This window comes from Gekko japonicus, unplaced genomic scaffold, assembly GCF_001447785.1.
Source record: "Gekko japonicus isolate JY-2015 unplaced genomic scaffold, Gekko_japonicus_V1.1 scaffold555, whole genome shotgun sequence".
Lineage (NCBI taxonomy): Eukaryota > Metazoa > Chordata > Lepidosauria > Squamata > Gekkonidae > Gekko > Gekko japonicus.
In genome coordinates, this window is record NW_015161420.1 from 712,571 (window position 1) to 729,814 (window position 17,244).

At 44.5% G+C, this 17,244-nt stretch overlaps 1 protein-coding gene across 1 annotated transcript in view; it reads right to left on the minus strand.

Moving 5' to 3' along the window:
- Positions 1 to 15: 15 nt before the first annotated feature.
- The window catches only part of GRHL2 (grainyhead like transcription factor 2), a 136,403-nt gene continuing 119,174 nt past the window's right edge, over positions 16 to 17,244 (minus strand). Inside the window, exons 15-16 of the mRNA XM_015428264.1 lie at positions 2,837 to 2,901; positions 16 to 1,800 (exon numbers count right to left, since the gene is read on the minus strand). Coding sequence (XP_015283750.1) covers positions 1,686 to 1,800; positions 2,837 to 2,901 — 180 coding nt within the window. The 3' untranslated portion in view covers positions 16 to 1,685. The remainder of the gene's footprint in view (positions 1,801 to 2,836; positions 2,902 to 17,244) is intronic.

Genomic DNA, 17,244 nt, shown 5'->3' on the forward strand with positions numbered 1-17,244 from the left:
CACACAAACGGCACATCACAGGAAGGAAAAAACAAAACAGCTACAAAGTGTGTAGAGTTAGAAGATGTAGAAAGGTTGTAGGAGGGACAGAAATGAATGGAGGGGGGAGGTCAAGTTGTGCCCCCTTTTATGGGAACACAATACATTTGCAAGTGCACAAAGACCACCAGTGCCAATGTGGCTCTCCAGGACTTTTGGCATGCATCTCCCTACAACACCACCACGGAGAAAAAGCCATTTCCCCATGTGAGCTGTGTCACATTCCCATTCTGTCACATGTGGTTCTTTTCTTGGCACAATTAACACAGCACACTTTCATGCGTCACAGGCAATGTGCCTGAAACACAGACAATGTGCAAATGGGTCTGAGTGATCAATTGATGCTTTCATTCAGGCGAAAGAAGAAATAAAAAAGCAGATGTCCTGTGCAGAGATCTAAATCTAATAATTTCAGACCCCGCTATAATTATAAACTATTATCCAGCTTAATTCAGTTTTGGTTTTAGTGTTCAAAAGAGACCAAAGTCGTGGCAAACTGAAATGGGAATCACATGTCTTCCAAAAACCTGATGTCAGAAGCAAAAGCAAGCATGGTGGGAGAGCACATGAACACGTGAAGTTGCTTTATACTCAGACCACTGATCTACCAAGATCAGCGTAAGGGGACTGAACTCAGGGCCTTCACCAATAAGCTCCTCCCATCATCTCTAGGCGCATGCCTAAAGTGCACCAAAATGGAGGGCTGCACCCAACAATGGTTCAGAAAACAACAGTGAAAGTCCAGGGGTGCAGAGAAAGAAGACAAGTAACACAGGAAATGTGAAGCCTGTGAAGATTCACTGCACAGGGAATGGGAGCTCGAGCACAACCGCAAGCATTCCAAAGCTTCCCGGGATGCGGCCAGATGTGACAATAAGGAGAACTAGTATAGATGGACAAGCCCTGGGCAAAAGGTACAGAAACATCAACCTCTCTGCACACTAAATAGCTGATGGCAGAATGTCTCTCCTGTATAAGAGATTCTGCCATCATCTAATTCCAGCATACAACAGAGGGGCAAGTAAACACATCCACACAGGAAGAATATATTATTACATATTATAAACATTATATACAAAGGGTTAAAACGGATGGCGTTTTACTTACAAATTACATACCATCTGATTGCCTTACTCAACCGTCCCCATTGCCACAGGTGGGGAAGTACTTGGAGATCTATGGCTAAGCTACACGTTACACTCAGCGACTGTTGGGAGTTTTGCACAGGCGGGAGTCATCAGCCACTTTCCCATCATTACCTCTGCGTGAATGATATTACCAGACTTTCTAGCCATTTGTTTCTGAGGGTGCAGTTTTGCTTGTATTGTCCCAACTGGAAGAACACGATTCCTCAGATCCATTTTCTTCCATATTAAAGAGCTGATTTTTTTTTTTTAACAAGCCACAATTTCACCCTAGGAGAGGGTGAGATGGTGAAGTCCAAGGTCCACTGATTATTTACACAATGCAGAGTGAGGAACAATAAATAAGGAATAATGAGAAGGTGTGTCAGACTTGTTTCCTGGGGTGAAAACGAATGTGGTTGTTTGCCATGAAGTTCTGTAACGCCCTCTTTTCTCAGCATTAGTCAGCCGTCAGGGCTGTAGGGGAACTGTTCCTTAAGATGAGAGCGATGCGACACAGGATTAGATCTCCGTCAACGTGACTTTGAAGCCTTCTGTCACACTCTCTATGTTCAGGATGAAAGTGTCTTCATTGGAGTAATGTTCAATTATGTTATCATCCATGTTTACCAAGATCCTGGAATTGGAAAGGGATGCATTAGTAACACTTCCTATTTCAATGATCAGCTGGCAGGTTCAAACAGCCCTGACCTGGATGGCCCAGGCTAGCCTGATCTCATCGAAACACAGAAACAAATCAGGGTCAGCCCTGGTTAGTGTTTGGATGGGAGCCCACCAAGAGTCACAATATAGAGACAGGCCATGGCGAACTACCTCTGAATGTCTCTTGCCCTGAAAACCCTATGGGGTTGCCATAAATTGTCTACGGCCTGACAGCACTTTCCACAACCAAGTTCAAACAGACAGTCAAAGTTGTGAATCCCCAATGGGACAAGGTTGCAAATCCCCACGGATATCATGGATACGTTTTTTTGTGTGTGAATATTTGAACACAGTGCAACTTGCCACCCCCTGGAATTTCATCTTCCAGTGTGACTATGAGTTATACAGAACGCTCATTGTGGGAATATCATGTTGCAGACCCGTAGCCACAGTGGGGCATCTCAGGGCCATGCCCCCTTCATTACCAGCCACGCCCCACAAGACTCTTTCCTCAAACTTTGGATTTTTTAAACTTTAAATTTAGTTGCAGTCTTGCGGCGGGGTGGGGGTGGGGGGGAGAACAAGCGGCAGGGCAAACAAACAAGCACACCAGAAGTGTCTCCCCACCCCGGTTGTTGCATTTCTTCAACCAAGTCTGCCCCCCAAAAAAAGATGTGGGATGCTACCCAAATAATTTAATTAACTGCCCCCTTAAAAATGTAACCCCCCCCCCCCCCGAAAAAATCCTGACTACGGGCCTGTCATGTTGTGAGTTTCCTTTGCTCCGCTTCAAGCCATTGGCTGCCCATAGTGAGAAAAGTCACGGCATGGCATCCTTACGGGAACTTAATATGAGGCCCAGTGGGGGAGGAGGGGGTGAAATAGGAGATGGCAAGCTGAGGTCCCACTCCTTTGAGGTACATCACAGCATTCAGTAATCCAGATTCACTGTCAGTTCCCCAGGAAGGTCCATGCTAGCACAGCCTAGTTAAGTGTGATCCAACTCTTACCCCTTTTTACTCTTCTTGTAAAGCTTTGTGATCTTCTCAGCTGGAAGGCCGTACTTCTCAGAAATCTGAAATGTTTTTTTAAAAGCAAAAATTTGAAGGTTTTAGGAAAAAGAAGAAAGATGTCCAATGCAGTATTACCACATTCAATTAACAAGAGTGGCTAACATAAGACTAAAAAGCACAGACGCTCAACAGGATTTTCAAGGCAGCGTGCCAAAGCATGAAGAATTATGAGATTCCATCTCCTCACAACCATCACGGGTTGTCTGTTGCCAGGACAACCGTAACTAGCCAAACACTTGTAAGCCAAACTGGTCTGTTCAAACAGATAGCTGAGGTTGCGCATCCACAGGGCCATCATGGATGAGTTTTTGTGCGTGAACGCTTGGACACAGCATTTGCCCCCCCTGGGTCCTTTGTGCCTCTTGTGTCAACCCAGCTTTGCTGACATCAGAGGGGAAAGGGGGTGATTTGCCCCTTTCCCTCTCCCCTCTGCAGCCTCCCAATCCTCATGGGTCTGCAACCCAGGGCCTGGAGTTGGAAAAGACAGATGAGGGGAGATAATGTGGGAAAGATCTACGGGCCTTGCATCTGTGGATTGTTGGATCCACCCCTTTTCACACAAACTGAAATGCACCTGTGTCTCTCAGAGCACTTTATATAGCATGCATTGTCCATGTACAATGAGTTACTGGTGGCCCGCTTTGTGAAACTTTATAACATTCTTTCAGTACTTTGCAACAATTTGGAATGAATGTAAAAGCTGACTGAAGAAGTCAGATATTCTGAATTTGATGTTTTACAATATTATGATATTCTGGAAGAATATATCCGAAACGCAGATAATAATCCAGAGACTTCATTGAATGAATGAAAACTAGACAATCAATTTTGTATTATGCACAGTATCTTTATTTGCTTAATGAATTGTTTCTGGATTATATTAGTGGTGTTGTACACAGTTGTTTTCTGTCTTGATTCCATTTGCTGTCTGTGTGATCTCCCTGCTGTATTGCATACAATAGGTCATTAATGTGTCAGTTTCAGAACTTTGCTGCATTTCGTTTGAAAATCAGTGCTTTCTTCCTCCTTTTATTAAAGTAAGATATAAGAAACTTTCCAAAGGTGGACAGAATATGTCAGAAGAGGATTATTTGTCACAGATCGTCCTTGGCAAAAGGATATGGAAATATATCAAAGCAAATATCTCTTTCCTTTACAGGTCAGAATCAAGTTACAACACAATTGAATTACAGACCTGGAAAGGATTAAAGGATCACGTACACAGAAAAATGAGTCAATAGTGAAGCAAGGTATTTTCAAACTTATTTTTAGCTGTGGCTTCACAAAACAAGGTCTTTGTGACTACAAAATGTTCCCCTTTTCTCCCTACAAGGTAATGGAATGGTGGGTGAGATGACACTCCAATTCAGAATGTATTTATTTATGATCTTATTATGATCTAATTATTTATGTGTACCACATTCATGTATTGTGGGGAAATCCTTTTGGATGTATGTATTCCATATTTTTATGTATGACGATCCCAGCCTTGCAAATAAATTAAAGTTATTAGCCTATTAAAAATTATGTAGCTGCCATACCAATACGTACGGAATACATACCTCTAAGCCTCAGATTTTTAAAGAGTCTAATATTCCCCAAGTCTCAGCTCATAAATAAGTTGAAAACTCCATTTGTTCTGAGATACAAGGGGGAGGAGAAGGATAAAGATGACGCAGAAAGGATTTGAGAGTGACCTGGAAAAATACTTGGCTTTAAAAAAAAAAAATTACTTTGATGCAACTTGACAGGAGCACAGAAGAGCATATAGAAAAACAAGGTTACTGTTTGTCTATGGATTTCATTTATACTCCATCTTTCTCCCCAGTGAGGACACAAAGCTGCTTACATCATTCTCCTCCCCTCCATTTTATTGTCACAACCTTGAGGGGTAGTTTGGGATAAGTGATTGGCCTGAAGTCAGTCGGCAGAGGGGGTATTCAAACCTGGGTCCAAGCCTTACATTGTGTCATGAGCAATGACAATGGCGCTGAGTCCCCGCCCGAGTTGGCATCGCAGCCAGAGGTATTGCCAGAACCAGAAGCCAGCCCCTCTGACTCCTCACAAGTCAGTAGCTTGCCAGCACCTGAGCCTGAAAACCCCCCGCACCTGGTCCTGCAGCAGCCGAGGAGGCACAGGTGCAATTGGGGGAGCCCGCCTGACTCACCTCCGCGGGTGGTTCAGCTAAGGGAGAGGCTCCGCAGAGACTTCACCACCCGCCGTCGAGACGCACCCTGGCAGGGAAGGTGTGTGCCGAGTCCTGAGTATTAGCAGGAGCGCCACCGCCACAGGAAGCCCAGCTAGAGGCCTATATAACTCCCACTCAGCTTTGGGCTCTCGTGGAAGCAACGAGTCGTATCTGTGCATGCCTTGCATCCACCTTCGGCTCCTGTCCTCGTACCCCCCACTCTGGTTCGGATTCCTGGCTCCCTGACCCCTGCTTTGAACGACCCCTCTTTCGGACTCACAATTTGGCTCTCGCTCTGACTCTCTTGGCAACGACCTCGGACCGGACTTGACTTCTGCCGCTCATCCCAAGCCCAGTCCATGACACACTGGCACACTGTTTCATAGGAACCTTTCACTGCTCATTTCCCTAATGGAAAACTTTTTGCTCAAACTGTCACATTTTTTTTCCAGAAAAGCTGTGCAGTCCTTTGAGGTGAACATCCATACCTCTACTGTTCCAAAGGCCTTTAATATGATCCAAGGTTTGTTGTCATTCCAGCTAGAATGTGTTTTACTGCCTAAGAACATGTGAAATAATAGGTGTTTTCTGAGCATTAGGGAAAAAGTGCCTGGTTCACCCACCAAGTAAATCTTTTATGTTTTATGGCCTCAATATATATACTCAATAGAAAAACAATTTCCAGGCTGTTTACTCCTAAAGCATCTGTAGCAAATGCAAACAGCTAGCTAGAGTTTAGTTCACACCACTCAGCCCCAGGACAAGGAAAAAGGAAAAATAGGAGACAATAAATGCTCCTCCCAAAGACTCACAGAAGACTGACAACACAACATCTCTGACATTTTAATTTACTGAATCATGAATGGTACAATGTCCCACCCCTTGGCAAAACAAAGTAGGAGACCTCTGATATGAAAGCATTGGCTCGGTAATTAATATGCACAATGGAATTCTTTATTTTTAAACGGGGAATGTGTGGATCAGGTGCTCTGAGTCACCGCACAGTCGTTTGGGGAAATTTGCAATTGCTAATGGTCTAGATGATACATTAAAGAAAAGACTGAATTATCAAATTTTCTGAATTTTCTAATTGGTATGTCTTGCAAAATGTGGGTACAAAATTTCAGCTACCTAAAAGATAATGTCTAAGTATATTAACCATTCTGAGACACCCTCTAGTAAGTACTCAGTAGTTTATGTATTATGCCGTTGAAGTTTATGTATTAATACTAATGGAATTAACAGTTGTTTTTTATTGTTTGCATAGTTCTTAAATTAAGTTTTAAAAGCAAGAACATAAAGAACCCAGTCTTGGAATGTTTCATGTTCCTTGGACAAATGTCTCTGCCTTTCGGAGGAAGACTTCAGAATTGGAATTATAAAGAAATCTGATTGCATTTTTCAGTTTAGAAGAAGAAGAAGAAATTGGATTTATACCCCGCCCTTCACTTGGAGTCTCAGAGCAGCTTACAAACTCCTTTCCCTTCCCCTCCCCACAACAGACACCCTGTGAGGTGGGTGGGGCTGAAAGAACTCTGACACAAACTGCTCTTTTTCAAGGACAGCTGTGCCAGAGCTTGTGACTGACCCAAGGTCACATCAGCAGGTGCAAGTGGAAGAGTGGGGACTCAAACCCGGTTCTCCCAGATTAGAGTCCGCACACTTAACCACTACACCAAACTGGCTCTCTACTAATAACGTCTCTTGCCTTGAAAACCCTATGGGGTTGCCATAAGTCAGCTATGACTTGACAACAAAAGAACAACAATAATGGTTAGAGGAGATCCTGTTCTACAAAAATTAAATTGTTCTTTCTTGAGCTGTACGGTAGGGATGAGATGTTTAGTACTCAGGCCCTCAGAGTGCTTTTTGAATCGTTCATGCACGCAATCCTTCTAAACAGAGAACTTAGTTGCCTATGAAACCTTGTGGCACAACAAACAATTATTCTCTAAGGTGCCTTTTTGTCTCCACAAAAAGGAAGATAAACTTACTGTTCTTTAGGGAAGTGATTATAAAAGGGAGACAGATCTTTAAATATGAAAAAAACATAATCAAGTGTAACGGAAAATTTGAGGGAGGCCACAGATCAGAATGTGATAAACAAGCAAAAATGTGCAACTTGTAAACACTGAAATTTCCTTTTAGTATGTATGTACTTCTAAGTTTGAAAACAGTAGTGCTAAGTTTAAAAGGTATAGTACTGCCAAGCTGAAGTGTATAATAAGCAGAGTTACAGCCATCTAAGCTTGCTGACTTCAGTGGACTTAGAAGGCTGTAATGATGGCAGTGCAATTGTGCTACAAAGCCAAAGCCATAGTCCACAGGCAAAGGATGAGACAACCTTGCTGAAACTAAGAAGGTTTGAGTGCCTGCATGGGAGACTCCTTGGGAACCTCCATTCCATAATAGGGGAAAGGTGGGCAATAAATGAAATAAATAACAAAACAAATCGAATGTCTATGAGTAGTAACACGAATATTGTTCTAAAATTTACTGTTGACGTGAATACTTTTTTATTTTTCAGGTTTTTCTCATATAACAGTGTGTTCATTAAACTTCGTTATATTCCAACACAGTCCAACATCACACCTTAAATCAGTCACACCACAGTGAGTTATGTTATACAAATTTAGCATCCAAGAAATAAAGTATAATGTATTGTCGGGTTTCGTTCTGAACTTACGAACACAGGGAATCCTTCTTACCAATGCACACTTCCCTGGTTCCTCCAGAGGAAGCCACTGTGATTAAACTAGTGTAAAACTGGTATAAATGAGTAGCATAAATGTGCCTGCCTTCTGTAAATTGCATTTTCATTTCTCTGAGTCATCCTTTCCCACACCACATATACATTATTGTATGGTCAGAAATGTACGTGTGGTGAGGAGTGGGTGTCACACATTAACTTCCTTACTTGGTCTTCCTTTATGCTGCTGTAGTAGCCTCTATGAAAAGACACTTCCCTGTTTGAATGCAGAGATCCCTGAAGGCAAGGATAGATGTGGTGCACACTGCTGCATGAGACAATCTCCCCCACTCCATCCCCCAACAACATACGAATGGTGCTTCCTCTTAGCCAGTATGGAACATAAGAACATAAGAGAAGCCAATGTTGGATCAGGCCAAAGGCCCATCCAGTCCAACACTCTGTCACACAGTGGCCAAAAATACCAGGTGCCATCAGGAGGTCCACCAGTGGGCCCAGGACACTAGAAGCCCTCCCACTGTTGCTCCCCCCCCCCAAGCACCAAGAATACAGTGCATCACTTGCCCCAGACCAAGAGTTCCTATCTATATTTTGTGGCTAATAGCCACTGATGGACCTCTCCTCCATATGTTTATCCAATTCCCTCTGGAAGCTGTCCATGCTTGTAGCTGCCACCCCCTCCTGTGGCAGTGAATTCCATGTGTTAATCACTCTTTGGGTGAAGAAGTACTTCCTTTTTTGGCTAGTGTTTCTTTTTTTTGTACTTCTTTTTGCTAGTGGGTGTCTGACTCTCAACACCTTCATTTCCCCCTTTCTGTTTCCAGAGATGATCAGCAGCATTGTCAGAGAGGACAGTGCCAGTTATAGGGTCCTGACTGCAGAGGAGGTGAAGAGAAAGGGAAGAGCCTCAGATCTAAAAGGACGTGTGACAGAGAACTCTCCCGCATCTAAGAATCTGCAGTTCAGGACACAGGGTACAATGGCCCATTCTACATCTAGCATTTGCTCCGCTGTTTAACCAGACCCATGTTGGAACAGAAATTCCCCTCTACATTGCATGCCACTTTCACTCTTTGATTGTTGGATTTTATGGTAGCCTCCACACTGCATGCCAGTTTCACTTCCTTTGATCTCTCGGTTTTATGGTATTGTCTGCATAGATTTATGACCGTTTTATGGCAGTTCAGAGGTGACTCTGCAGTCCATATGGCATTGGACCGGGCTATTTGAATGTGGTTTTGAGCTGCACCTTTTTTTGTTCCAGCATGGGTTTGGTAAAACAACGGAGCGAATGCTAGATGCAGAATGGGCCAATCTCTGTTTATGGTTTTCCTTCCACACCTACAAGCATACAGATAGAAACGCAGTATGTGTTGAATCCTTCAACTTACTTCCTCTTTATTTCAATATTTATTTTAAGAAATCTATGTTTGATATATTGTCAAAGGCTTTTACGGCCAGAGTTCATTAGTAGTTGTAGATTTTCTGGGCTGTATGGCTGTGGTCTTGGCATTGTAGTACCTGATATTTCGCCAGCAGTAATGGAGTAATAATTAATCTGTGTTATACCTCTGAGGATGCCAATCACAGCTGCTGGCGAAATGTCAGGTATTACAATGCCAAGACCACAGTCATACAGCCTGGAAAATCTACAACTACTAATCTATGTTTGAACTATGAAACTGTGAAGACCAGTAGCTCATCATTTTGGACTCATAGGGTTGGGTTTTTTTGCGAAATAAGCATGTGTGATAGTGTGATTTTCAACCTGAAACTGTTTATTCTATCTATGAATCCAGGAATATTTGCTTCTATAAAGAAAACCTAAACTGATTTTTTCCATGTTCTCAGAACTGCTTTGCTATCTCTCCTAGCAATCTCTCCTATCTCTCTCCACATTCAGAGGCAATAACACTCTGAATACCAGTGCCAGGAGGCAACATCAGGGGAAGGCCTCGGCCGTCCAGGTCAACTGGCTGGCTGCTGGGTGAAGCAGGATGCTGGACTAAATGAACCACAGGTCTGATCCAGTAGGCTGTTCTTACATTCTACATAAGAACATAAGAGATGCCAATGTTGGATCAGGCCAAAGGCCCATCCAGTCCAACACCTTGTGTCACACAGTGGCCAGAAATACCAGTGCCATCAGGAGGTCCACCAGTGGGGCCAGGACATTAGAAGCCATCCCACTGTTGACTCCCCCAAGCACCAAGATGACAGAGCATCACTTGCCCCAGAGTCCCTATCTATACCTTGTGGCTAATAGCCACTGATGGACCTCTGCTCCATATGCTTATCTAATTCCCTTTTGAAGCCGTCCATGCTTGTAGCCGCCACCACTTCCTGTGGCAGTGAATTCCAAGTGTTAATCACTCTTTGGGTGAAGAAGTACTTCCTTTTATCTGTTCTAACCCGACCGCTCAGCAATTTCATGGAGTGCCCACGAGTTCTTATATTGTGAGAAAGGGAGAAAAGTACCTCTTTCTCTACCTTCTCTTTCCCATGCATAATCTTATAAACCTCAATCATGTCACCCCTCAGTCGTCGTTTCTCCAAGCTAAAGAGCCCTAAGCGCCTTAACCTTTCCTCATAGGGAAAGTGTTCCAACCCTTTTATCATTCAAGTTGCCCTTTTCTGCACTTTTTCCAAAGCTATAATATCCTTTTTAAGGTGTGGTGACCAGAATTGCACACAGTATTCCAGATGAGTTCACACCATTGATTTATTTAGGGGCATTATGATATTGGCTGATCTGTTTACAATACCCTTCCTAATAATCCCCAGCATAGCATTGGCCTTCTTTATTGCAGTCACACACTGTCTCGACATTTTCAGTGAGTTATCTACTACAACTCCAAGATCTCTCTCTTGATCAGTCTCTGCCAGTTCAGACCCCATCAACGTGTATTTATATTTAGGATTTTTGGCTCCAATGTGCATCACCTTGCACTTGGCCACATTGAACCCCATTTGCCATGTTGACGCCCACTCGCCCATCTTTGACAGATCCCTTTGGAGTGCCTCACAATCCTCACTGGTTTTCACCACCCTGAACAACTTCGTATCATCCGCAAATTTAGCCACTTCACTGCTTACTCCCAACTCCAAATCATTAATGAACAAGTTAAAAAGCAGTGGACCAAGTACTGATCCCTGCGGTACCCCACTGCTTACCACCCTCCACTGAGAAAATTGCCCACCTACACTCACTCTCTGTTTTCTATGAACTAGCCAGTTTTTGATCCATAAAAGGACTTGTCCTTCTATCCCATGATTTTTGAGCTTACTTAGGAGCCTTTGATGAGGAACTTTATCAAAAGCTTTCTGGAAGTCAAGGTAAATAATATCTATTGGATCCCCCTTGTCCACATGTTTGTTCACCCCCTCAAAGAACATTAACAGGTTAGTGAGACAAGATCTTCCCTTACAGAACCCATGTTGAGTCTGCCTCAATAGGTTTTGTTCATCTATGTGCCTACTAATTCTTTCCTTAATAATGGTTTCCACCAATTTACCCGGTATCGACGTCAGACTGACTGGCCTGTAATTTCCCGGATCTCCTCTGGAACCCTTTTTAAAGATGGGAGTGACATTAGCTACCTTCCAGTCCTCAGGAATGGAGGCTGATTTTAAGGAGAGATTACATATCTTTGTCAGGAGATCCACAAGTTCACAATTGAGTTCTTTCAGAACTCTCGGATGTATGCCATCTGGGCCTGGTGATTTATCAGTGTTTAAGTTGTCTGTCAGTTTTAGGACCTCCTCTCTTGTCACCTCAATCTGACTCAGGTCTTTCTAGGTATGGAGATGATGACAATCTTGAAGTCAAATAAACTGTATTAGAACTGAGAATTGAAAAATGCCCATAGTACTCTGACATGATCACAGTTTTGGCTTTTGGTCTTAGGAACAATGCAGCCATGTTCCAGAGGCTGATTGATAAACTACTGATTGGGTTAAGAAGTCTTTGCACTTGTGTATATAGATGATACTGCAGTCTTTAGCCAGACCTGGAAAGAACATCTACATCATCTAGCCATAGTGTTCCAAAGAGTAAAGGAGGCTGGTTTAACAGTGAAAGCCTCAAAATGCCAAATAGCTATGTGCAAAGTAAAATACCTAGGACACATACTTGGAGATGGGGTCATAAAGCCAGGCTGAAGCAAAGTGCAAGTTATACAGGACTGGCCTAGACCCACAACCAAAAAGCAAACAAGAGCCTTTATAGGAGTTGTGGGATATTATCAAATGTTAATTCCAAAGTCCAGTTCCATTGCATCTCCATTGTATGAACTTACCAAGAAGAACTTACCTGACAGGATAAGATGGACTCCTGAATGCCAAACCTCCTTTAAGCACCTCAAACAGATATTGACCACAGAGCCAGTCTTGAAGGGTCCTGACTTTATGATGCCCTTCACTATATACACCAATGCTTCCAATATTGGGAAAGGGGCCATACTAAGCCAGGCTGGGGAGGATGGACTCCAGCACCCCTTTATCTTAGTAGGAAGTTAGGAGAGAGAGAACAGCACCTCTCCACCATAGAAAAAGAATGTTTGGCAATAGTGTGGGCCTTGGGGAAGCTAAAACCATACGTCTGAGGGAAGAAATTCATGTTGTGTACTGACCATTCTCCATTACATTGGTTGAAATAATTAAAAAGTACCAACACCAAATTAATTAGATGGAGTCTCCTATTACAGGATTTCAACTTTGACATTGTACATGTAGGAGGGAAAGAGAATGTAATCGCTGGTGTACTCTCCAGAAACACCTAAAGGTGCAGCTTGTAAAACTGAATTATATATGGCTATATAAGAAGTATGACTTGTCGGGATTTTAAAAATGTAAAATGAGAACACATGATACACCCTATTGCACAGAGAGGCTTGAAAGAACCTCCCTTGAAGCAATGAGAAAATGGTGGGAAATGGTAAAGGCTTTAATCCGATCTGAGAGTATTGAGTGACAAAAGATTCAAATGGAATTCTTCAGTTCAGAGTCAGTTAGGAGTGGGAGTTGAGGGTTGACAGTTAACAGTGGGAAAACGAAGCAGACTGGGAGAGGATCCTGAGTTAGGGAAGTGGAAAGCCAAGCCCATCCCTAACAAGTCTGAGGGACATAGCTCCTAGAAGACAGGACTGATTCCTAGCCAGTGAATAAGGAAGGAAACTGGAACTTGTGTGAATGTTCCTGCCTCCACCAACTTTAGTGTCTGTTTGACCAAGAAGCTTATGCTAGTTTATGTAAGAAAAACTGCCTAGAAATCTCTCTCCTCAAGTTTTAAAGACCTCTCTGAACAACATGATCTGGCATCAACATTCAATCCAATTCCGCACTGTCATTTTTGTCACTCCTTTGTCCCTATTACTTCAGGGATCCCTCCCCCAAATGTTTTGCTCTCTCTAGTAGTCCCAGAGGGAGCAAAACACATGTGGAAAGGAGGGGGGGACCCAAAGCAATAGTGAAAAACGAGTGACAAAAATGTCAGTGCAGAGTTGGCAAACGACCACCTGCACAGAGTCTCAGATGAACGATCATGTCTCTGGAACCTCCACGGATGAGTGTCTCTGGATCTGTCCCAGGCAGATCCTCAATGCCCTTCCTGTCCTCTGATCCCTCTCTGTTCACTCAACCTCACCGCCATTGTCCTCATGACACAGTGGGACATAGCAGATTTTCTATTTGCAGGTAGTTTTCTGCAGAAGGGAGCATTACAAAATGCCATTCCCTTTACCTGCTATTTGAATGAGTTTGGCCCATTCAACACCTCAGCCTTCTTTCGCCTGTAAGTCAGGGCCTCAGGCAGGGGGTTAGGGAAGACTTCTGGGGGCCATACAGGTGGGCAAGTTTTTCTCTTCTCATGACTAGTAGAAGCTGCACAAATAATGGAAATAAGCAATTCCACACAGTTTTCGTTAACATGCTTACAGGCTGAAGACATCAGTTCCTTAGGACAGAATTTCAATGTTTTACGTGTGCAGAATGTACACAGCTCTGGCCTTGCTACTCAGCTGATAAGCCAATCAAGAAACACTTGAATTTAACAGTGCAATCCTACACAGAATTAAATCCTTCTAAACTCACTGACTTCAAAGGACTCAGAAAGGTAAAACTCTTTAGGATTCCACTAAAGGACCTCAGGATTGCTGGATTACTTTTTTTTGCCATCAAGTCACAGCATACTTATGGCGACCCCTGGTGGAGTTTCCAAGGCAAGAGATGTTCAGAGGTGGTTTGCCACTGCCTGCCTCTGCATCGCTACCCTGGTATTCCTTGGAGGTCTCCCCATCCAAATACCAGCCAGGGCCAACCCTGCTTGGCTTCTGAGATCTGACAAGATCAGGCTAGTATGGTCTATCCAGACCAGGTCAGGGCTGAGTTACTAAGCTAAAGGAAAGTTCCCCTCTGACTTGCATAGGATAGGGAAGAAAAAATACACTCAGCACTAGGTTCTCATCTCATAACTTTGCCAGTAGCCAAAACCAGCTCCTTCATCTCAGAAAGTGAGCCCACAAAGGGCTAAACAGTAAACACCATGATTATTCTTGTCTAAAATCAGCAGCCTACAGTTAAAAAGTAATAAAGGGTGAGCGCACTGCTGGCGTAACAAAGAAAGGTTAACAAAGCTCTGAGTTATTTCTTGTCTGCAAAGGTCTCTTACAAAATTAGATCCTTCCCCACCCCCCGCTTCTGACATTTAAAGATGTGAGTTCCTCAAGAATAACTTTTAATAAATCAGCTCTGCTAGAGCCTGGTAACCTGCAGATAACACTGAATTCAGATTCTACTAGCCTTTTGGATAAGCAAAGTTTCCAATGCATTTTCAATAGGGTTGCCGTGAGGATGGAAGAAGTAAGAATGGTGAAAGTTGCAATCCAGAAAAGCTCCCAGCAGGATCTGTGCATGCAGTAGAAGGAACTGAGGGAGAACCTGCTGGTCTGCTGCTGCAGCCAAACGAGATCTGGCTGAGTTTCTTTTCCTCAGGTCACAGGCTCATAAGGCCAGGAGGCATGAGCTAGGGTTGCCAAATTTAGATCGTCCGGGAGCAGGGGGCTCCCGGACGATCCCGGGCACGTGCGCGCGCGCGTAACCGTGTGCGCGTCACCCGGAAGTGATGTCGCACGCTGGGGGCGGGGCCACGCGATTTGAGGGGAAAACAAAGAGTTTTCCCCTCAAATGGCTGCCATTTGAGGGGAAAACTCTTTGTTTTCCCCTCAAATCGCGTGGCCCCGCCCCCAGCGTGCGATGTCACTTCCGGGTGACGCGCACACGGGGGTGGGGTTTCCCCCGGGTCCCGATTCCGGCGCGCCGGTAATCGGAGGTCCGAAGCGGGGGAATCCCCGCCCCCCCGGCTGCATTTGGCAGCCCTAGCATGAGCTGAAGGGTTGTTGTCCTTTGGCCCTTACCTGAACTGGGTGGAAGAATAATAGCAAGAGAGAGACAGACAGACTAGAGGTGATGGCATCCTTGTGTCCACCCTAAGGAGGCTGCTGCCATTTTAAAGTGACTTAAAAATGCTGCAAGGGCCCAACTCTGGACAGACACACAATGTAGCACTCTTATTCTCCCCGCCTTTTCAAGTGTCCAGACAGCTGTGGGAGGGGGTCGTGGCCATTCTGGCACTTCCTATGGTATGGTGGGAGGAAAGAGCACCTCAGCCTGCTGCATTGTGGGCCCTCCTGGCATTTTGGCAGTGGCACCATGGTGGCCATGAGGATGCCATCACGCCTACTTTGGCCCAGAGAGAGAGAGAGAGAGAGAGAGAGAGAGCTGCAAAGCCACCCCCATTTGTTTTTGTTGATTTTTTTGGTATTGTAAGATGCTTTAAGTCTCCACTGGGGGGGAAAGCAGGATATAAAGAAATAGAGAAACAAGGCTGTCCCTGTGCCACGCTGGTAATAGCTCTGGAATCCATCCCTTCCCCATCTTATCAAGGCTAAAGTCCCACACGCAGTTCTCAATGAGAGAGCCATTAGAAACAGAAAGTAAACAGACCTACTTTGAGCTTCCAAAACTGTGATCTTGTTGGATCGTGAGCCATGATTTATTTCCCTTTCTCTATACAGAATGCTGGATCCCAACATTCATTCAAACATCTAGTCCTGTTCCTGGAGCCAGAACCCCTCTCTAGGTCATGCCTGCCTGCTTGGTTTTAATTTGTGCAGTGAGTTACAGAGTCTGGTTGAACTCAGTCCTGCTTTAAATTGCCCGCAGAACTGACATCTGCTCAAGACTTTCACTGATCTTTGTTTGGACCACTGCCCTGGACCCTGGCCATATACACTTCTGACCTGGCGCAAGCAAACTCTGATTGTGACGTGGCCTAAGCCCCCCCCACCTGCCCCCCCACCCGACCTTAGGACTTACTGGCTGCCCAGATACTTGGGACCTCTAGCCAAGGACTCAGATCAATTCCTCGTATCTGCTTGGATACCCATCTGTAAGCCTCTGCTACACTCTCCTGCCTCTTTGGACTCTTGTCTCCCATTCTTGAGGGCCAGTTATATAGTGTGGGGGGCATCTGGAACATCTGCAACTTAACAGGGACTCTAGAATTTGGTGTGGTTGCTGATTCTGTGATGACTTCTTGGGGTGCTCTAACAGTTCCCCTCAATATAGCTCTGATCTCACCATATTAATGGCCTCTGTACTTCTTCCAAATGTATACTAAGAGCCTCATCACTTTGTCAAATGACCCTTTGTTTAAGGCTTGTGTTAGTCATTGCTCAGGCTAGGCACACAGCCAGGTGTAAAACCAAAGCCGGCAGCTCCTTGGAGTGATTGGTCATGGAAGATTTTCTCTCGTAGACTCAAGCTACCCTAACCATGATTTGGGCCCTGTGTCAACCCTTTCTACCAATGGGGGGGGGGGTTTCACACGGCCTTTTATGATTTTGGGGAACCAGGTTTGTTCTGAATGGTACATTGGACCTACCTGAGGGTTCTTTCTCTTCAATGGGGAAGAAGCCATCCAGGAAGTGGTTAGGTCATGCCTCTGCTCACTTGGATAGGCTATGCAAATTTCTTTTGTTGTGTGGCTCCTATTGGAGTGGCCTAGGCTGACCTCTCCAGTCATGTCCAAGCCTTGTCCGTGGATCACTCTCATTTTCTGACCTCGTATCAATCCACGGCATTCGTAAATTGTGCTGACACAGTCATCCTGATTTTGACCACCCTTGACTCTTCCTCGTAGCCTGTCCGAGTGGGATGTGGATGACTTCTCCCCCACTGAAGAGGAAGAACCCTCAGGTAGGTCCAATGTACCGTTCTCCTTCAGTGGGGGGAAGTCATCCAGGAAGTGGTTAGCTGTACCCAAGCTGTTCTTCTGGGGTGGGGACCAGTGTTCCCTCTAAGCTGAGTTAGTTTTTTACCCTCCGGCTCACACATTTTTGTCTTAGCTCAGCAAGGAGGGTTCCAGTCCAGAGCAAACTAATTTATGCA